At 41.8% G+C, this 23,823-nt stretch overlaps 1 protein-coding gene across 1 annotated transcript in view; it reads right to left on the bottom strand.

Annotated features, from left to right (window-relative positions):
- Nucleotides 1-23,823, bottom strand: part of LOC133152430 (cell migration-inducing and hyaluronan-binding protein-like) — a 233,489-nt gene that overhangs the window by 35,737 nt on the left and 173,929 nt on the right. The window contains 5 exon segments of the mRNA XM_061276012.1: nucleotides 1,498-1,703; nucleotides 2,659-2,868; nucleotides 11,574-11,743; nucleotides 22,265-22,456; nucleotides 23,372-23,519. Coding sequence (XP_061131996.1) covers nucleotides 1,498-1,703; nucleotides 2,659-2,868; nucleotides 11,574-11,743; nucleotides 22,265-22,456; nucleotides 23,372-23,519 — 926 coding nt within the window.

Genomic DNA, 23,823 nt, shown 5'->3' with positions numbered 1-23,823 from the left:
TTTTTGGTCAAACGCGCATGCGCGTGAAGGGAAATCCAGCAAAGGCGGAGGGACAAACAGAGCGATTGGTTTTGCTAGCTTTTTTAATGAATGGCGACTGTGATTACGGGGGCCCATTAGGTCCAGAAAAGCTGACAAGACGCTTGCCAAAATGGCAAGGAAAAAATGCACAGCTAAACGAATATATGACGATGAACACAGGACGTTTTTAACAGAGTTAAAGTTGGTTTTTGTTGAACGCTATGGCAAGCCATTCTGCCTGATATGTTGGACGTCATTGGCGCATTTAAAAGCGTCAAATGGTCAGCGCCACTTCAGTTCACTTCATGCCAATATCGATAAGGACTTTGCAAAAGGGACTGAATTTCGCAAGCACAAGTTTGGAGACTTTTAAAAGTCAGGCAGAAAAATAGGTACAGTTTTTTAAAAAAATTACATTGCACTCAGAGACTGTCACACTTGCATTGTTTCAACTGGCTTGGAAGATTGCACGGACTAAAAAGCCATACAATGAAGTGGAATTCGTTAAAATATGCCTCAGTGACGTTATTGAATTTTACTTTCATCATGCTGCTGAGAATGCGCGTAGGAATACTGTCCACAGCCCTGCTTGCTTGTTATGAAGACAAATTTAGTTATTGCGTGCGCGCCCGCGCCTGCCTGCGTGCGTGCACGTACAAGACCCACAATGCCCCGCGCGCAGCCAAGATGGAAGAACCCGGGAGCAGCGAGAGAACAATGTTTTGCCTCTAGATTTGGGGGGGAAACGGAGCGTAAGTTACGATCAATACGGCCACGTTGAGTTGCACTTAGGCTAATGTTTACATTATGTACCAATGTCAAGGACGATTATATCATTGATGTGTTTCGATAGTTGTGGGGTCGTCACTAATTATTTGTGTTTAGATAAATGTCTGAGCTATAATGGTGAAATTAATGATTAAAACTTGAAAGTATCTGTTTAGTGTATTCGTTTATATGTTTAGTTTAGTTTAGTTTAGTTTACTTTAGTTTATTGTTTTAGCACATATTATTATATCAATAACTGTGCAAGGAGGGAGACGAAGCCTAGGGCTTGTAAAGAGCTCCACTCCTTCTAACCCCCAATTCCAACCCTTAATGCTGAGTGCCAAGCAGGGAGGCAATGGGTCCCATTTTTACAGTCTTTGGTATGACCCGGCCGCGGTTTGAACCCACAACCTTCCAGTCTCAGGGCGGACACTCTAACCACTAGGCCACTGAGCTGGATGTTTAATAAAGACAAAGCCATCACAAAATTGTTGTAATTATTTAGATTTTGATCTAAATTAGCTTTGAATAAAGACTAAGCAGTCACATGAATTAACAGAAAAAATGGACAGCCGGACTCTGACTCATGGTCACGGTGCAAAAATCCGACCGAGTCCACAGCCCTGCTTTTGAGGCACACAAGTCACAAGGTAGTAGAGATGTACCCTCTTAATGGACTAAACACGGGTCCTGCCATTGAAGTCTTACCTACAGTCTTGCCGTGGGTTGGCTACATATCCAGGGTATGCTCCATCAGTGATATCACGACACATTTTGCTGTCTCTGTCTGAAGGCAGTAGAGTGCCCGCTCGGACCATGAGGCCCAGACAGTGATCAAATGTGTTTCTCTCCTCAGGACCATCCTCTGTGAAGAAACAGTGGCCCAGCGTGTCATAGCCCACCACGTCTTTTACCTGCAAAGGAGAATATTTAGTTTTTTGTTACAAACAACAAGAGCACAAGTGTTTATAACTTTAACTGAATAAACTGTCTATCGTATTACTTCCTCTTTTTATTTGCTTTTCTCTCTTGGAAGACTAAATTATCTATGAGACAAAACAATTCATGTGCAATAAATCTGACACCGTTCATAGTTGGGTAGTGAAGCGGTAGGGTCAAATTCCCTGTTCGTGAAAATGCATATATTCATATACTCGATCAGTTTTACTTGCATACATCCAGATAACTGACATTAAAAACATGAACGTGCTCTGAACTTTACATGACACTAGCAGTAAACATGTTGTTCACAGTCAACATGACTTTCAAAAGACTAAACACATTAGAATTTTGGGACCAAGGACCTAGGATGGGCTGTTTTGGCTACGTGTGTGCAGGAGGCCGCAGCCCAGATGGCTAGAGAAGCAGTAGGCGGAGAACCAGAAGAGCGTGAGAAGATGCTGATCAGGTAAGCCCTCAACCCAGATTCTTTAGAATTGTATCATCCTCAGGCAACTAAAATACTGATTAAAAATGCTTCAGACCGACTGCTATGAAAATGATGAGGCTGTCTTGACGTGCCTGAACGCAGCTTACTTAAAATTGATTCAGGTCTTGACGTTTTACAATTTGTGAGCGGGAATTACGAATTTTAAATTGAACGGAACCTTTTTCCAGACAACTTTGATCTAGCTCACTGGATGTTTTTAAGGAATTATGGAATTGAGCAAAACAAAGCACGGATAAATATTTTTTTCCGGTTCAAGAATGCAAGTCGATGCCTATAATTGGATATCCAACCGGCACAATCTGTTAGTGACCATCAGACAGCGAACATACGTTAACAGTGAGTGGCAAATAATTCCTATCTACTCCCATCCTATATAATATATAAGCACTTTACTGTTCATAAACAAAAGCTGAACTCACCAGAAGTCCATTGGAGCTGTGGATGGTTACGCAGCGAGAGAACGTGTGGTGGATTGACAAATCACTGACATAGGTGGGGGGGTTGTAACCTCCCCTCTCATCCACTTCACCATTCATATGGAAATGAATTGGGTAGTGTCCCATTGTTTGTTGGCCCATGTGTTGCAGCTCCACACCTGATATGTGTGTGGCCTTGAAACCTCGCTCTACCTAATGATAGCAGAAGGGATTAGTCAGTTTGAAGATATGCAATACATCTTTATTTCTATAGCGATTTCACGACAGCGTTTTCCATCACAAAGCACTTTGCAAAAATATATCACCTAGAACAGAAACTACGGCCCGCGGGCCACATCCGGCCCACGGGGTTGTTTAATCCGGCCCGCCAAACCTGAATAAATTGTATGATGAAACATTTTGTTCGTCATTTTCCCTGCAATGACTGTGTTTCCCCAGTAGATGGGGAAACGCTTGCCCGTGCATTTACTCCCGGAAGTCGTTTCAGAAAGCTCAGAGCACACTCACAAGTGCGTGTACGTACTCAGTAGTATGGACCCGGTGCACTACGCTGTCTATTTCTATCAGTGCCGAATTTCGAGTGTGGGCTGTGACGTCAGCATTCTCGTAATTCGCATGCTGATCTTTCAGATACAGTTTTACGTTAAAGCCACGCACACACAAACCTGCCCCTGGAATCCTTCCATTAAGATGAGTGGCGCAAGGAGAAGAAAGGCGGCCCCAATCAATAAAGAGAACATAAATAGACATTTTTGATAGGTGGTGATGACAAAGGTTTTTATAAGTTTATGATCTGATATATATTTCTGAGCACTTTGAAATAACAAATGTTTTTTGATATATTGCCTGAATAGCTTAATGACCCTTAAGGAACTGTTTAATGCATGCCTGATGATTTTCTAAATCACGGACACTGCCAAAGTCGTCTAAAAATGTATGTTTTGACTAATGCTACACACCAGTTTTCCATTACTACTGAACGTTCTGGACAGAGGGAAATATTTTGCCTAACAAAGAAAAGATATGGTTGAAAGCATGATTAAACTAAGAATATGATGACGTAAGCAAGTACATGGAGTATCAAAAGAACGAACAAACAAAAACATGGTAAGTGGTGAGTACAAACTTTGCATAGTCAGGGAACATTAATAAATTGATGATGTCACAGCCAAAAGCTCACATAATTCCGTACAAAATGACAAAATTGAAAGAATGATGAATAGGCGGTGTGCAACAGTGGGGGAAGTGGATGTATGTGCAAGAATGGTTTACAGGAAGGACACTTGGAGATAAAACCGGTAGAGGTGCCAGAGGAAGAGCGGCACGAGGAAAAACAACCAAGAACACGTCCAAAGGTGATCGCCAAGGCCGAAAGACGGGATGGAAGACAACAGCCCCCCCACACACCAAATCGCCCATAATCAGCACGGAACCAGCTCTCACCGAACCAGCACCCACTCCCATGGAATCAAAATCTCCTGCGAACTTGCCACACCCCCTGACTCATCACCCATCAAACTCGGCCCACACTGGCATGTGCAACTGAATATAAGCTGACCAAAGAACCGCTGTATTGTACTTTTTCCTGAAAACAGTGCTTTCTTAACAAGAATTGTGATTGAACTCAACCAACCTGTGTAAGTCTAAATTTCAAATAGCAGAGATTGAAAGTAGCGACCATTCTCATTTTCAAACAATGCAGGATGCTCAAGGACATTGATGCCCCACCTGCTTGCGACTAATCTTAACTTTTAAAGGTTTTAAGGCCGACTTTAAGGAAGTGTTTCCCGTTTTCTCACCTCTATGACCAGGTGTTTGTGAGTTAAAGCTCTGCTCTGATTTTCAGATATCAGTCACCGTGTCGCCATTTTGATTCTTTATTACTTCATTTAAATGTATTCTTTCAATGATTCTTCAATATGATGTATTTGGTCAGAATGTTTGCCGTTTTATGTGATTTCGCCTCATAAGATAAACATCTTTCATAAATCTGACCTGCAGCCGCTGAAGTGATGGAAACTGTTATTCATAATAACAGTGTCGTATTTAATGAGAATCGCTGATAGTAGTCTTTGGGTGAAATATTTTGTTTAATGCTGTCAAGAAATGCATTTGTTTTCAAAAAGCTTTTTTTCGAATATCCATGCTTTACTACCTACTAAAGGCCAAAACCATTTATGCAATGACCTTTATGTCACGACTCGTCCCCGATCATGTCCATAGATTCTGTCCGTGTGTCTGTGTGCTCGCCCCTCCCGTCCTGTGTGCCCATGATTAGTGTGATCATTCTCACCTGCCTCTTGTTACCTGTCTTGTATTTAAGTCCTGTCTGTGTGTCACTCCCTGTCGGATCATTGTGTTAATTTCACAATGTCTTTTTGGTTCCTGTTGCTGTCGTCATGTCCTGCTGTCTTCTTGTTTCACGTCCCGGTCAGTCACTCAAGTTATTGTTTCGTTAAGTCATGTCAGTTTACCGAGTCTGTATTTTGAGTTCCGCCAATAAACCCTGGTCTAAGCTGCACTTGGTCGCCCTGCTCCATTTCCATCCGCCCGTGACACTTTACATGTCATTTACAATACTTCACAGAAACACTACATCCATCTGCTCCTGGTTCGGCCCCCCAGTCAAAATTTAGAACCCAATTCGGCCCGCAAGTCAAAATGTTTGCCCATCCCTGACCTAGAATAACAACACAACAGAAAATATCAAATGAAAAATTGGCAATAATACAAACCTAACTATATATAAGGATTTCTACAAAGCAGTTCGAGCAAAGTTAAATAGGCAAGTTTCTGAGGAAAGAAATACGTCAGCAGTGGAAAAGGGAACAAAAGGAGAGAATGAAAGTCAGCCAGTAGAGTTCTGTAAGACAATCAAAGAAAGGTCACTATAACATCTGGACCAATAAATTGCCGCCAATATAATCACAATAAAGGGCAATTCACAGTAGCTCTACTTGACAGATCACAACTTTGGAATGGAACAACTTTGCAGACATTTGTAGAGATGGGAGGTTTGGATAAAGTAAAAGCACAAATGTCAAGAGTGGCCTTTTACTTTCAAGGGCTTCACTCTAATCTTGTTGAGCATTAATATTTGTGCTTTACTAGAAGTACTGCCAACACAGCTACATGAGCAATAACTGACAGGATGGAATATAATGGAACATCATAATAGGATATGATTGTCATTCACCCTGGGGCTGAGACTTGAAGGCACTTCTCTCGTGTCCTTGTGAAGGCACTCTCGTGTCTTTGCTTGTCTATCAATGTCGCCACAGAATTTTTTATTCCACACTGCACGGGTTTTTCTTTTTTGCACGTTTTTGGAATTGTGTGATTGAAAAACTAATTGTTTACCCACAAAGCTATTTTACAGTATTGATAAATTGTCTTAGTAATTTTTTAACTGTTTTCCTTCCATGAAGAAATAAAGATGTATTGAACCTGAGTAAATATTTAAATTTGTATAACTACCCTTATTATTTTTTACTACACACTATTGGTTGAACCACTTATGATTGTTTTGTGATTGTTTCACAGTTAACTTTAAGGTGATAATTGAGCTGACGTCGACTAATCGATCATGCCATTGTTATTTATCTCAACTCACTCTGTAAAAGAAAATTTAAACTATCTTGATTGTATGATTATGTTGGAATGTATGTGACCAGTAATAAATAACCTAGCTAGATTAGTTGTATGCTTATGTTGGTGTGTAACCAGTAATAAATAACCTAGCTTGTCCCATCCTAGACAATGTTGTAAAACATCCCCTGCTATGCTTTGACTAGACGTCAAGGGCTTTCTCTTCTCTATCCAGTCCACTCTCACCCCCACCCTGTTTCTCTTAATAAAAATGCTCTTGCGGGAGGCAAGAGTCAGACGTCATTCGATCATTGCTGTACGCACAGTGACGAATGGACTCTCCACCTGCAGATGCCCAAAATGACTTAATTGTCTCCCGTGTGGTTCTTGCAAAATAAGTTAGAGTGAGCACCACTCTAACATTTTGGTACTGAAACCCGGGACCCTCATACCCGCCATCTGGCTGACGGAGGAAGACGTGCTGTATTGTCGACAAGCCAGCGTCCATTAGGAGGAACTGGAAAAGAAAGTCCTGGGAAGAGAACTTCTTCGCTGGGCCAGCATCTTAGGTCTGCCTTCATCTGACCTAAGGTGGTGGATTGACGGGACCGGGCAGTGCAACGAACCAGGGGACAAGTAAGTTAAAGCCCTAAAGTTGTGGGATTGTGTTGTTGTGAAACGCGTAAAAGTAAAAGTCCACAGGAGAAAAAAAATAGGCAGGACAGAAGATTTTAAGTCTTGTGGAAGGAGGGGGTGTTGTAGAGTCCCCCTCCGGATGAAGTGACTCTTCTGGAGCAGTGGTTTTCAAACTGTTTTATATATTTTTGTAAAATCTCACGTACCTCCGTGTACCCTCATTTGACAACCACTGTTCTAAGGGGTTCAACTTTGCGTTGGCACGGCTGGGTAACAAGACTGTTGTCTTTAGTTCCCAGGGCAGGAAGGGGTGTTGTAGAGTCCCCTCTCCGGATGAAGCAGCTCTTTTTTTTAAAAGAGGACTTCGCGTAGGCAGGGATAAGAAATTTGTGTGGTTGAGTGCGACTGGTAGGATAAATTGACTAAAAAGCAGTTCTAGCATTGATCCACGGCAATAACACAGGCTAGTATTCTGTTGAATAGTCAATTTAAACCTGCATTGAGAATCCTCAAAGAAAAAAAAAATTGAAAAAAAACCTGGAAAACCTAAAACTTCTAAAATTAAAATGGGAAATAAAAACGGTGAATCCCTAACTCTTGATGGAGATGAGAAGTACATGTCGAGTAAATTTGTTAATTGTATGCAATACATGCCGAAGTGGAAGAAAAAGTATGGTGTAGAAGGGAAGTTGAAGTGTGGAAGATAGTGGTTGATGTTTTGGAGGAGAGTGTGAATAGGAAGTCAAAGGGACTGAAAAAGAAAAGAAAGGAGAGAGAGTTGAATTGTGCTAGAATGTGGTTGACAGCTTCACAAGAGGGACGAGAACAAATTGAAAAAACAAAAAATAGAAAGATAAGTGATGAGGCTGCCATTCAATTAAGATTTGAAAAAGAATTCTGGGTGCACAGTGGCATCCCATTCGATGATGCTTGGTACCGGGCCGCCAAGCCGGATTTTTTTTTTTTAACTACGATCAATTAATTCAGGTCAAGACACTCGTCCCGGTCACGTGACATGTTTCCCCAGTCGAGCCCGCAAAGCTAATATGTGGCGATAGGCTAACTAACCAGGCAACACATGGAGACCAAGTGTTAGAATTTAGAATTAGTTTTGCTGAAGCGCTGGTCGGCCTGAAACCGGAGGTTACATATCTTCGCTCAAGCCAACATATCTGCCAGCCAGCCTTGGGGAGTCCTTATACTCCATTTCTTGTCTTACCTGTGAGAGGCCCTCACTAGTTATGAACAGAACACCTTTGTTCTTTGTTAGTTCAAGAGAAGTCCTTTCTCTTTTGATTGTTTTTGTCCAAGACAGTTTTTTAGTTATCCCATATTTACTCAATGTTTGTTTAAGTAGACCATGCAAGTTATCTCACATCTACTTAACGTTTATTGGAGTGTATGCACAAGAGGGACACGGCATCCAGGTTTGGAGATTGCAGCCGGGAACGAGGCTGCCAACCATCTAAGAACAGACTCTGCATTCCTGGGGTCACGGATCGGCCAAGGCCATGCGGCCTCGCACCACACAACATTATTAGCTAGCTGAACAGCGTTGCGACAGTCACACTCTCCCCTCCCTTTAGTGTAGCAACGCCTCAGAATTGGTGGAGGACTGTGAACTGGGCCCTCTACCTACCGTTTTTTTCCATGTATAATGCGCGAAATTTAACTAATTTATTGTCCTAAAATCTGGGGTGCGCATTATACATGGGTACAATTTTTTTTTTTTTTTTTTTTTTTAATTATTATTATTATTATTTTTTTAAGAAAATCATGGTACAACAAAACCAAAACTGACCGACAAAGACGTGGAACAAAAAGACAGGGTGACATTACCAAAGACAGGAACAGAAACCAAACAGACATCATGACAGTAACACATGCAATGATCCGACGGTGAGCGAGGGGGAGACAGGACTAAAATACAAAACACGTTACATTGATTGAGGTGACACAGGAAGGGAGGGGCGACGCGAACAGAAACTATGGCAACCTAGACACAGCAAAACTGGGGACGAGACATGACAAATCTCCCTCGAAATAAAACTTGAAATCACCTTTCTTCTTGTTTGTTGTCAATCGCGCATCGCATTCAGCCATCCTGCCCAACAAACTTAGTCAGTAAAATTGACGACACATCGTTTGATGCGATGGTGCAATCCTTGATGGTGTGTTGTTTTTATTGTTTGTTTTTTAATCTCCATCGCGGACCGGACGTCATACCGAGGCAGTATCACTGCGCATGCGCACTATGGATCAGATGCGAATAGTCCTCTTCTCTTCTTGACTGACAATGAATGTGATAGTTTAATACAATCAGCAAATAACAAAATGCGTACTACAGGTAATATTTTATTTCACAACACTTTGCCTTGTTCCTTCCGTCTCTGCTGTTCACTTCAAACACGCTCCATACGACCACAATGCTCTCGTATCAGACGCTTGCTCGATCACCTGCTCGTTTGCTGTCACAATGTACCCTACACAAATCCGAAACATTTGTTGCGGCTCCGAGTCACGACGAGGGGCAAGTTTTGGTTTCCAAGGGTGTTTTTATTCCTCTTCAACGTCTCTCCCATACAGAGCCGCCTTTTTCACGTCCGCATGTCTTTTTCACATGTCCGCACTGATCGCGGTGGTGCCTTTACGGGCAGTCGGAGAAATCAACGCCAACAAAAAAAATTACATCCAGCCTAGTTAAGACTATACCAAAGACTATAAAAATGGGACCCATTGCCTCCCTGCGTGTGTGATGATCATTGGGACTTACAAAAAATAAAAAATGAAAAAAAGTAAAAAAAAAATTGGGTGCGTATTATACATGGGTACAGGCTTTTTTCCAGCATCAACATGCCATTTTTAGGGTGCGTATTATACATGGGGGCGCATTATACACGGAAGAAAACGGTAATTCTCCTCGCGAGCAAAAGAATACCGGTTGTCTTCTCCTCTTTGTTTCCAGTGTGTAAATAAATGTCTGATGGTATTTAGTAGGGGTGTAAATCGCGGGTTTTGTCACGATACGATATAATATCGATACAAAGAACTACGATACGATATTTGCCGATATCTTGAAGCCTGCTGCGATTCATTCACGATATATCGCGATATCGTGCTCTACGATCGATATTTTTTTTGTTTAATAAAAAATATAGAACAATATCCTGATTTATAACAATTCATACGCAAAATCAACAAGGTACTGCAAACTCTTTATTTAGGAAATTACAAGAGTATTGCAGTATACAAAGTGCTTATTTTAACACTGAACTTTGATGTCGTGTTTTTTCTTTAAATGTGCGGCAAGATTTGTGCTCCCTGAATATTTTATCACCACATGGCAGGATTTACAAACTGCACGTGTCTTGTCGGTTGAGCCATCTTTTGTCTGGAATCCAAAGTGCTTCCAAACGAATGACTTGAAGCCTAAAGGGGAGCAAATTTCCTCGTCTTTTTAGACACTAGCCATAGCACCAGCCCAGGAGCCGCGTACTAGTTGTCGACTCCCCTTTCACGTGCCTGCTCTGCTTACAACACAACAACGCACTGCTCCCGGAAAGAGGAAGCAAGCAACAATGAACTGGATTTCAAAATAAAGTCGCGTCTAATGTCCGAGGTCAAACACAACGATATAAATCGATGTTTACGTTTAGCATCGATGCCAATAAATCGTAGAGCATTACATCGATTAATCGATGTGTATCGATGTATCTAGATGGGCCCGGCTCGTTTCTGAGAAACAAACTCAGTGCTCCCACCAATTCAACGTAATGGTGAGTTTTATTTTTGTCATTTGGACTTGTTTTTATGTCAGTCGTATCATTTTATTTCATCGTATTTATATATTTATCATAAATGTATTATTTATTTATATATATAAATGTATTATTTATTTATATAAATGCCCGTCCGCGAAAATATTTCTGACATGTAACCGGTCCGTGGCGCAAAAAAGGTTGGGGACCACTGCTTTAATGTATAACATACAGTAGGTTAAATAGCGTCACTGACATGATTTAAGTTTGACATCTATGCGAGTAGAAATGATTTATGTACTAGTATGTACTGACAAGACAAAACTAAATTTTATACTCAACATTTATCCGTTCTTTAAAAATGTTAGAAAGTATAGTAGGGGTGTAACGATTCATCGATACACATCGATTAATCGATATAATGCTCTACGATTTGCTGGCATTGATGCTAAACGTAAACATCGATCTATATCGCCCGTTTTTGACCTTGGACATTAGACGCGACTTTATTTTGAAATCCAGTTCATTGTTGCTTGCTTCCTCTTTCCGGGAGCAGTGCGCGGCGTTGTTGTGTTGTGAGCAGAGCAGGCACGTGAAAGGGGAGTCGACAACTAGTATGCGGCTCCTGGGCTGGTGCTATGGCTAGTGTCCAAAAAGACGAGGAAATTTGCTCCCCTTTAGGCTTCAAGTCATTCGTTTGGAAGCACTTTGGATTCCAAAGAAAAGATGGCTCAACGGACAAGATAAATCAGGATATTGTTCTATATCGATCGTAGAGCACTATATCGTGATGTATCGTGAATGAATCACAGCAGGCTTTAAGATATCAGCGAATATCGTATCGTGATTCTTTGTATCGATATGATATCGTATCGTGACAAAACCCGCGATTTACACCCCTAAAGTATAGTGTACCTTCAAATGTCCTCCAAAGGTGTCAAAGTCAAAGAATTTGCAGGCTTCATTGCCATAACAGCTGGGCTCCATCTCACCACGGACTAGGATATTACGACTCAGCAGGCCAACCTCAGCTCTCATATCCACCCCATCCACCTCTTCACCCATGTGAATAAATTGGGCTTTGCCTGTGAACACATACACACATGCATAAAAAACTGGTCTTCTATAACTACAGAGGACATAATCCACCCCCCCACCAATGTGCTGCCTAGGGAGACATCAATAGTTGTTAAGTCATTTCAATCCACAGTTATGGCGCACACAGGTAGAACAAACATCACCCAAACTTTCACGCTTTTGCATTCTTTTTTTTCTTTTTTTACTCTAAGCATAAAACTTAAACATTCACTGCCATGAACATTTGTTATGCTCTAATGCAGGGGTCGGAAACCTTTTTGGCGGACAGAGCCATAAATGCCCATTTTTTTTAAAATAGTTTCCCGTGAGAGCCATACCATTTAAAAAAAAAAGATATCTTAAATACGATTAAATGCATGTATTTTAATTAAGACCAATGAATTATTCAGTGTACTAATGTATACTTTTTAATAATGTTTTTAACGTCGTCGAAAGAGCCATATCTGGCTCGCGAGCCAGATCTGGCTCATGAGCCATAGGTTCCCGACCCCTGCTCTAATGTATGCAAAGGTTGTACCCTGTCTTTTGCCTGAAGTAAGCTGGAATAGGCTCCAGCTCACTTTCACTCAATAAGTAGTAAAAGAAAACAAATGGATGAATAAATGAATAAATGAATACCGTTTTTTTCCGTGTATAGTGCGCAAAATTTAACTAATTTATTGTCCTAAAATCTGGGGTGCGCATTATACATGGGTACAAAAAAAATTTTTTTTTGGCGTTGATTTCTCCGACTGCCCGTAAACGCACCACCGCGCTCCGCGCGCACGGGACAGCAAACGAGCAGGTGATCGAGCAAGCGTCTGATACGAGAGCATTGCGGTCGCATGGAGCGTGTTTGAAGTGAACAGCAGAGAAGAAAGGCAAAGTGTTGTGAAATAAAATGCACAGAACGGATGCGCAAGACACGTCAGCTATATAAAGAGCGAGAGTTGTTTTCTTCCTATTAGTTTCAATTCACAGTTTAATTAGCAGTTTCAATCAGCAAATAACAAAATGCGTATTACAGATAATATTTTATTTCACAACACTTTGCCTTGTTCCTTTGGTCTCTGCTGTTCATCCTAAAACACAAAGGCGCTCTTTAAGCAATGCGACAGTGAGCGCCCGGCGCGCTGCACCAAATTAAGCTCCCTGCGCAGTGCGCACTGAGGTCCACTTAAATTTTAGAAAGTACATCAGGACTTTAAAAATATCTTCTAAATTTCAGCGACGGCTCTGTCACAATAATCAACCAGCGCGGTGCAGTTGGGCGGTCGGCGGCGCGCTACGGTTGAGCGTTCTCTCGCGCGCTCTCTCTCTCTCGCTCTCTCTCGCTCTCGCACACACGCAAACGGGATATCATACGGAGGCCGCCATTACAGATGCGCAGAACGGATGCGCAAGACACGTCAGCTATATAAAGAGCGAGAGTTCAGTTCTCTACCTAAATCCGTATTACAGGTAATATTTTATTTCACAACACTTTGCCTCGTTCCTTTCTTCTCTGCTGTTCACTTCAAACACGCTCCATGCGACCGCAATGCTCTCGTATCAGACGCTTGCTCGATCACCTGCTCGTTTGCTGTCCCGTGCGCGCACGGAGCGCGGTGGTGCGTTTACGGGCAGTCGGAGAAATCAACGCCAACAAAAAAAATTACATCCAGCCTAGTTAAGACCATACCAAAGACTATAAAAATGGGACCCATTGCCTCCCTGCGTGTGTGACGATCATTGGGACTTAAAAAAAAAAAAAAAAAAAAAATTAAATTTTTTTTTAAAAAAAATTCATAAAAATTCGGTGCGTATTATACATGGGTACAAGCTTTTTTCCAGCATCAGCATGCCATTTTTAGGGGTGCGTACTATACATGGGGGCGCACTATACACGGAAAAAAAACGGTAAATGAATAAATGAATAAATGAATAAATGAATAAATGAATAAATGAATAAATGAATAAATGAATAAATGAATAAATGAATAAAGTTTTTTTCGGTGTATAATGCGCAAAATTTAACTAATTTATTGTCCTAAAATCTGGGGTGCGCATTATACATGGGTACAATTTTTTTTTTAATTAAAAACAATTTACTTATTTATTTATTTATTTTTAGAAAATCATGGTACAACAAAACCAACAACAGGACTGACCGACAAAGACGTGGAACAAAAAGACAGGGTGACATTACCAAAGACAGGAACAGAAACCAAACAGACATCATGACAGCAACACATGCAATGATCCGACGGTGAGCGAGGGGCAGACAGGACTTAAATGCAAAACACGTTACATTGATTGGGGTGACACAGGAAGGGAGGGGCGACGCGAACAGAAACTATGGCAACCTAGACACATAGCAAAACTGGGGACGAGACATGACAAATCTCCCTCGAAATAAAACTTGAAATCACCTTTCTTCTTGTTTGTTGTCAATCGCGCATCGCATTCAGCCATCCTGCCCAACACACTTAGTCAGTAAAATTCATAATTGACGACACATCGTTTGATGCGATGGTGCATTCCTTGATGGTGTGTTATTGTCAAATATTGTTTGTTTTTTAATCTCCATCACGGACCGGACGTCATACGGAGGCAGTATCACTGCGCATGCGCACTATGGATCCGATGCAAATAGTCCTCTTCTCTTCTTGACTGACAATGAATGTGATAGTTTAATACAATCAGCAAAAAACAAAATGCGTCTTACAGGTAATATTTTATTTCACAACACTTTGCCTTGTTCCTTTCGTCTCTGCTGTTCACTTCAAACACGCTCCATACGACCGCAATGCTCTCGTATCAGACGCTCGCTCGATCACCTGCTCGTTTGCTGTCACAATGTACCCTACACAAATCCGAAACATTTGTTGCGGCTCCGAGTCACGACGAGGGGCAAGTTTTGGTTTCCAAGGGTGTCTCTTCAACGTCTCTCCCATACAGAGCCGCCTTTTTTACATGTCCGCACGCCTTTTTCACATGTCCGCACTGATCGCGGTGGTGCCTTTATGGGCAGTCGGAGAAATCAACGCCAACAAAAAAAATATACATCCAGCCTAGTTAAGACCATACCAAAGACTATAAAAATGGGACCCATTGCCTCCCTGTGTGTGTGACGATCATTGGGACTTAAAAATAAAAAAAATAAAAAATCTGGTGCGTATTATACATGGGTACAGGCTTTTTTCTAGCATCAACATGGCATTTTTAGGGTTGCGTATTATACATGGGGGCGCATTATACACGGAAAAAAACGGTAAATAAATAAATAAATAAATAAATAAATAAATAAATAAATAAATATGTTGCCTGAATAGCTTAATGACCCTTAAGGAACTGTTTAATCCAGTGGTTCTTAACCTCTTTGGAGGTACCGAACCCCACCAGTTTCATATGCGCATTCACCGAACCCCTCTTTAGTGAATTTTTTATTTTATTTTTTTTCAAGACAGAGATGTTTTTACTGGTGCACAAAATGAGCCGTGCATAAACATCACCTTGTTCAAAGAATAACACCAACACAATGCATGAATTCACAACAAACGACATACCAGCAAATCAGTGTGACTTCTGCTTTTGCGTTTGCGAGACCAGTTCAGATATCCGGATATATAAATCAGGTGTGTTCGGACCTCTGCAGTGGAGGCTCTGCCGAACCCCTGAAACCGACTCACCGAACCCCCAGGGTTCGACCGAACCCAGGTTAAGAACCACTGGTTTAATCCATGCCTGATGATTTTCTAAATCTTGGACACTGCCAAAGTCGTCTAAAAATGTCCAGTACTTGATTATATCTTATGTTTTGATTAAAGCTAGAAGCCAGCTTTGGATTGCTACTGAACGTTCTGGACAGAGGGAAATGTTTTGCCTAACAATGAAAAGATATGTGTCAAAATATAGTGTCAAAAGAACAAACAAACAAATGCATGGTAAGTGGTGAGTAAGAACTCTGCAAAGTCAGGGAACATTAACAAATTGATAATGTCACAGCCAAAAGTTCACATAATTCTGCACAAAATGACAAAAATTGAAAGAATGATGAATGGGCGGTGCGCGACACTGGGCGGATGTATGTGAAAGAATGGTTTACAGGAAAGACACTTGGAGATAAAACCGGTAGAGGTGCCAGAGGAAGAGCGGCAGGAGGAAAACAACCAAGAACACGTCCAAAGGTGATCGCCAAGGCCGAAAGACGGGATGGAAACAAACAGTCCCCCCACACCGAATCGCCCATAATCAGCACCCACCCCCACGGAACCAGCTCTCACCGAACCAGCACCCACTCCCATGGAATCAAAATCTCCTGCGAACCTGCCACACCCCCTGACTCATCACCGATCAAACTCGGCCCACACTGGCATGTGCAACTGAATATAAGCTGACCAAAGAACCTTAAACGTTTTCTTTTCTGAATGGCGACTTTCTGCTCTTCAGCATGGTCACACGAAAGGGCCAGCACTGTATTGAACTTTCCTGAAAACAGAGCTTTCTTAACAAGAATTGTGATTGAACTCAACCAACCTGTGTAAGTCTAAATTTTGCTTCGGTGTCTTAGCCTTTTCCTAAAACTGAAGAAATAAAACAAGCACGCAGTGATTCAATTGGATAACAGGTGATTGGCTATGGCTTTTTCCGTGAGGCGCGGATAGCGCGCTTCCCAAATTGTGGACCAAATCCATCACCCTCAAAAGACTAACATTTTTGCTTAGCACGAATTAATGTTGGTGTCACTATTACACACAATCTAAAGTCATAAAAAACTGCATTACATATGACACATCCAGGTTGTATTAACACAAAAACACACGAAACACATTTGTATTATTATAACCTTATTAATTACATGTATTGAGCCACTTTGAATTCTGGGAACTGAGTGCCTTAAACAGTCAAAATATAGATTTAGATTTTCTTCATAAAACGGTTGTTGTATTTTTTGACTCCCCTAGATACGTAGCACACAAAATTGGGCTGAAAGACAGTGACTTGCCTTTTCTTAAACCTCTTTATTCAAACAGCGCCACCTGTAGTTGTCAAAAAAGGATCTGGGTCATGAAGCAAATTTGAAGCTTCTTTTCTTTTCCGTTATTACCATGTATATGATTAATAGGTAGATAAAAGGTAGATTAAAGCTTGTATGGACAAACGGTTTCCACGTTCCAAGATGTCACAAAAATCTAAAACGTGTTTTTTTTTATAATGATAGCATATGCTTTAGTGTAGAGAAATGAATGACATGTGATTTATATTCAATACAGATGCTTTTTATTAGATGGGAACATTGTCACCAGTAAATTTGCAGAGCTGAGCTGGGCTGCTACTTGTGATGGTAGTTGCAGCTTCTGTGCTTTTGTGACAAGATAATAGCTTGCTGATAACCGAAGTGATAGAATGTGGGTCACTGGCATTTACATTAGCATTAGTATCTAACTTTGATTTGTGCCGATCACCACAGGTCACTGGTTGCGCCTGTACTGAATATACGGGTTTGGTTAGTGTGTAGTATTCTCCACTCTTGCATTTCTTGTTTTGATTGACTTTATTTACATCTTAACACGCACTAAATTACGTCCGTTTTTTCCTTTATAGCTCATTCTTCTACTAAGTCATGTATGTTCATTATGTGGATAAATCCTAGATCAAGACGCCAAACTTGTCTTGCTGGTTAAACGGTAGTGATCAAAAGTTCCTAAATGTTTTAATTGTATTCAATTTACCGTTTTTTCCCATGTATAATGCGCAAAATTTAACTAATTTATTGTCCTAAAATCTGGGGTGCGCATTATACATGGCTACAAAAAAAACTTTTTTCTTTTTCTTTTTTTTTTTCTAAATCCGGATATCATACGGAGGCCGCCATTACAGATGCGCTTTCTTCTCTGCTGTTCACTTCAAATACGCTCCATACGAACACAATGCTCTCGTATCAGACGCTTGCTAGATCACCTGCTCGTTTGCTGTCACAATGTACCCTACACAAATCCGAAACATTTCTTCGCTATTGAGTATGCTAGCGCATGCGCAGTGATACTGACCGGCAGAATAACATCCGGTTGTTCCCAAAGATGATCTTTTTTCTGAAATATTTTTACGTTCACGGACTTAAGTAGGAGTCAAAATTTGGGTGCGTATGATACATGGGTACAGGCTTTTCACCAATCATTTATTTCAACTACCGTATTTTTCGCACCATAAGGCGCACTGGATTATAAGGCGCACCTTCATTGATTTTTTTATTCTACAAATTATTTCATATATAGGGCGCACCTGATTAAAAGGCGCATGAAATAGAAGCTATACTGCAACAAACTGAGGTTGACTAGGGTTGCGGTGTGCATCCACTAGCCATTAAGCCCTTTGTAAACAATCGCGTTTCTCAAACTATCTCCTATAAAATGATCGGAAATGACTAAAGTTCGATCTAACTGCCTACTTATGTTTCCCTTCCATATTGAAAATCGTAAATTTACTCGAAACATTAATGGAGGAGCCTATTTTGAAATGAAATAGCCTTGTGTGTATAGCCGCTATCATTATAGCATTAGCCAGCCGCAAACTCCCATGAACCTCAGCTCACAGACTCCCATGAGCCTCCGGCAAAGTGTCATGGCAGCCCCCTGTAAATAATCACGTTTCTCAAACTCTCTCCCATAAAAGTGATCAGAACCGACTAAAGACTGATTTAACACATTGGGGCTGCTTATTTATGATTCCATTGAATATTGATCTGTAAACGTACTCGAAAACATTAACGGAACAGCCTATTTTGAAATGAAATAGCCTCGCGGGTACAACAGCTATTCAGTGACGCCCCCTTACCACGGTTGCCGTAATGCTTGGAAGCGATGTGACCTTGTAATTTACTAGTCGTACTAAAACGTACTGAAACATTTTGGCAGAGCGCTGTGTGCAACCAGTATGGATCAACAAATTCATCAATTGATCCATATATAAGGCGCTCTGCATTACAGGCGCACTGTGTTTTTTTTAGTAAATTTTAAGTTTTTAAGTGAGCCTAATTACGGTAATTCTAACTTCTCATCTCAGGGTTGACTTCTTCGAAGTTTTCACATACATAACCAACAGTACTTGCTAGAATACCCCCGCACCCACTGGGACATGAAAAGCCACAGTCCACAGTTGTTTAGGACATGGATGTCAGGAAATACAAGCAAGTGTATACATTAACCGTTGGTATTTCTGACGCTGGTATGTGCTGTATCTTTAAAAAGCCATTTGAATCAGCTGACAGATCAGGCCTGAAATATTGTTCTAAAACAGTATGAGAACACATTAATAACTGAGCATAAACAGGAAACAAAATACATGAAATCGTTTGTACAGACAAAATATATGACGATGTTTTTTGCATTGAAATAAGACTGAAAAAGTGGGGGTTGTCTTACATTCGGGGTCTAGACATTATACCAGGCATGTCCAAAGTCCGTCCCGCGGGCCAAATCCGGCCCCCGATCAGATTTCATATGGCACGCAGCTTCGGTCTTTTAATTATTTTATATTATATATTATTTATGTACCGCCTGCACTGTCAAACTGGATATAAAAAAAAATGAAACTTGAACCTGTAATTCCTCCTATTACCAAAGGGTGGCAGCACCACCCCTCGCCGCTCATTTCTGCCATGGCGACTGCAAAGAAAACGAGGACAGTTGACATTGAGGGCCGTCGCTTTGAAGAGAAATGGGAATTACAATATTTCCTCCCTGAAAATCAAGGCAATTGTGTTTGTCTACTTTCTACTAAAGAGAGGGTTGCCTTGTTTAAGGATTTCAACCTAAAGAGACACTAGTAGACTAAACATTAGGGGTGTAACGATTCATCGATACACATCGATTAATCGATATAATGCTCGACGATTTATTGGCATCGATGCTAAACGTAAACATCGATTTACGCTCCCGCACCACCAGACTCAACAATATCGGCCACCACCACTTCTTCCGGCGCATGTTGATGCGATAGAGCTCGATGCTCTGGTCGGCGCGGTCCGTGCCGCCCATGCTGCGGTTGTACAGCTGGACAACAAATGGCTGGTCCACTGCCACCTTCTTCTTCCTTGACCAGCGTGACACCTTCTGCAGCGGATGCTCAGCGGCGAGGGTGGAGGCGATGGTGACCACGGCGTTATCCTTCCACCGAGTGAGCGCAATCTTGTTTGCCGTGTCGTACACGACAGACACGGCACCACGCGGCTTCCTCTTCATAGCCTTCTGATCTGTGATCGGGCAAGAGCGCGGGATGCGGTTTTCTCGGATCGTCCCCGTGCAAGCGTAGCCCCGCCTGCGCAGCTCTGCAACTAGCGGGAGGCCGGTGAAGTAGTTGTCTATGTAGATGCGTAGCGGAAGTGCACGCACAGCATCGGGGAGGTTGTCCAGAAGTCGAAGGAGCGTGCCACCGCCCTTGCCGAACTTGCGTTCCACTTCAGAGGCATCTACACTCGCTCCACTGGTAGATGTCGAAGTGGAGCAGGAAGCCGTTGGTCCCACTGTTCAGGCACCAGGCCTTGTAGCCGAACCACACCGGCTTGTTTAGGATATCTTGCTTGCATCCGTGTCTTCCAAAGTTTTCAATCATTGCCTCGTCCAGATCAAGATTGCAGTCCATTGGATACACCTCCCCGAACCGAGCGTTGAGGATGTCCATCATGGGACGCAGCTTTGTCATCCGGTCACTGCTGTTCTGGCGCGTGTTGTCGGCACAGTGAATGTAGCGGATGATCTCCTCGAACCTTTTGCGTGACATGGCCCCAGCGACGAGGGCGCAATGGAGATCTTTATCTGTGTTCCAGTAGTGTCGGCGACTGGGGAACTGGTGGTAACCCGAGAGCAGCAAGATCCCCACCACGCGCTTCAATTCTCCGATGGTGAGCTGGAAGTTGGAGTCAGTCACCGCCGCATACTTGATGGTCTCTCGAACAAGGTGAGGATATACATCAGAAAGGAAAAAGTAGGCTAAACTGATTTATAATAAGGAGCGACTTATACGTGTTTTTTTTCAAAAAAATTCAAAAACAAAATAAACCCCCCAAAAAAGTGAAACCGTGATAAACGAACCGCAATGTAGCAAGGGATTACTGTAATTTGAATTTGAAGTGACATCAGCAGCGCGACGTCGCGTCAGCGGCGTGACGTCGCGTCAGCAGCGCGACGTCGTGGCGCGGCGGTTGTTTACATAAAGGACAAAGATTGACTCGACGGAGCTCTCTTTCACTTCCATGGATTGAAGTCGGGGGCCGGCGCTCGGCCGGGTGGCTGGGGCTCGGACAATGTTTTTACGCATGCCCGGTCCTACTCTACCGAGCTGTCTTTCATCTCCGTGGATGGAAGTCGAGGGCCGGCGCTCGGCCGGGTAGCTGTCCAGGGACAGTGGATGGGGCTCGGTCTTGGCTTTTACGCACGCCCGGTCCTATTCTATGGAGCTCTCTTCCACTTCCGTGGCTGGAAGTCCACGCCGCCACACGCCTGGAAGTTTGTTTTGTTAAATAAAGAGCCGTTTACCAAACCCACGTCTTTCCTTGAACTTTGTTAACGCTACAATATAGTTATATAGTAGATCTGTGGAATAACGACGAGGCTGACGTCAGGGCGCACGCGCGGCATTGTTGACAAAGGACGAGGAATTTGATTGATGGATTTAATGATTTAGAGTGCACAGATGGTTTGATAACATTATTGCTTATATAATAGTTATTTGATATATAATTTATATATGGGCCTGTGGAATATTTTGAAGTGCAAGAGCCGTCAGCGGCGCGCACGCATTGTTGACAAAGGACGATTGATGGATTTAATGAATTGGAGTGACACAGATGGTTTTATTAACGTGTTATTTATGTAATAGTTTTTTTAATAACTCTGAATTTTACGTCAGGGCCGTTCTCAGCTCTTATTGTATTTATGTCACGTTAGCATACTTATCGTTTAGCCTGTTGTTGCTCGTTCATGACTGTTCTTGGTGTTGGATTTTGTCGAATAAATTGCCCCCCAAAATGCGACTTATACTCCGGAGCGACTTATATATGTTTTTTTTCACTTTTTGGGGCATTGGAGCGACTTATAGACCAAAAATTACGGTAATTTGATCAGGATGCTGATCATCCCTGTAGTCAGTGGACAGGCCTTAAGCAGGAATGGGTTAATAATGTAAATATAGCTCCATAAACTGAAGTGAACAATAATTTGTTCGCGTCTATCTATGGGACTTTCTCCCAGAGGCCTCTTGACTTGTCAACATGCGGTTTGGCAAATACCAGCCTCATAATTTTTCTCTTGAGCGACAGAAACGTTCTGCCTTACCTTCCATGGTTTTTGACAATAACATCCTTGTCAATGATTCACAAATGGAGCTTGAAGCTCGATCAAATAAAACAAGTCAAGCACTGCAAGTCATATTAATACTAAGAGTATTAACTAATATGAATACTAAGAATATTAATTGAGTATTTTCAGTTTTAATTTCAAGAATTGAAATGTTTTAAGATGTGTGATTGTGCTGTGAGTCACATTCCTCACCTCGAACCTTGACTTGGTTAAGTGTACAAGTAGGGCAAGGAATTAGTTCAAACCCTTCAGTCTGATGCATTGAGTAGTCCGTGCTGGCCACTACAACATGGTCCCCAGGTTGCCAACCCATAGGCTGGTCTGCAAGCTCCAGAATTGTGCTGTTGGACAACATGTCGATTGAAATTGAGGCCTGAGGACGGACTGCAGGATTGGAGAATAAGAATTACAACTCGAGAAATGGACAATAACAGTTGACAGCTAACAATGTATTCTACAGAAAGCGGAGACCTCGGACCCTATTTGTAATGGGCACAAATCTAGTGCAAAGAACAGTCTAAATGTGCACATGGATGGAGTTTTCTTTCTTTTGGTATTTTGTCAGACTTCGTGCTGGCAGAACTGGGTGTAAGGGCTTTTACAACTTTGTGCCCCATTGGGGGATGCAAGTAGACTTTTCCCTGATTTGCATGAAAATCAGGGTGGTCGAAGTGAAAACCTGAGTACGCCATGCATGACACTGCAGAAAAAAAAAAAAAAAAACACCCAACTTGATTGTACCTGGACAGAGCACTAACTGCTGAGCTTAAAGTCTGTGTCGTTGGCTCACCGAATCGCCTTATAACTGCAATGGAGGGTGCAACTGAGGCTGCCATGCATTCTACATGTTCATATTTGGGACATTTTTGGAAGTTCTGTTCAATTAATGTTTCAGAGGGATTGTCCCATGTTGCTTTCATGAACTGAACGATTGCCCTTGCATGAAAATGACAATGCACACCCATATGAGCACAACAACCGTACACCAAGGAAACACACCAGACTAGACTTGGGCTGTCACAAAAATGGAGTTACGCTCGACTTTACGCCAGTCCGCCAAAATAGGGCCCTAGGTCTCATTACCATGTTACTGTAATGTAATGTAATGTAATGTAATGTAATGTAATGTAATGTAATGTAATGTAACAATGTAAAGCATATACTAAATTATCATGCGTTGCTTGTCCTCAAAGCAGAGACACGTCTGTCACATCAAACACCAGCAAAAAGTGAAGAAAACGCCTATGTTTCATACGAATAACCTGAGATATTCTGATAAAAAAATAAAAATACAATTACCAAGTTTTCCACACAGAAAGCGAACTCTGTAGTTATGACAGAGGCCATGAGCTTGGTCTTTATTGCGGCAGACAAAACCATAATCGTTGTTATTTTTGTGGATCACGTCCCCTGTCTGGTTAGAGGGTATGCCGTCATTTGTTTCAGCCTGGAAAGAAAGAATACAAAAACAGCAGTATTACAGAATTATAACAATGTAAAACCCTAAGCCTTTGTATTTTATGCAATTGTCCAAATATCCTACCTGAAAAATGTTACATTTGCCAGTTGGTGATAAAACATCTATAGTAATTAACAAATTCTGGAGAGTTTTTAACTGATCAGCTGACCAACAGGGAAAACCTCAATAAAAATAGATAAATTATTAGGCATTGAGTCCCTGATTAGGAGTTAACGTGGTGTTAGGGCTCTTTATTGATGTTCAGTACAGTGAAAAAAATAGATTTGTGTTA

This window comes from Syngnathus typhle, linkage group LG4 (genome assembly GCF_033458585.1).
Source record: "Syngnathus typhle isolate RoL2023-S1 ecotype Sweden linkage group LG4, RoL_Styp_1.0, whole genome shotgun sequence".
NCBI classification, from domain to species: domain Eukaryota; kingdom Metazoa; phylum Chordata; class Actinopteri; order Syngnathiformes; family Syngnathidae; genus Syngnathus; species Syngnathus typhle.
This window is presented reverse-complemented; position numbering and strand designations above follow the sequence as displayed.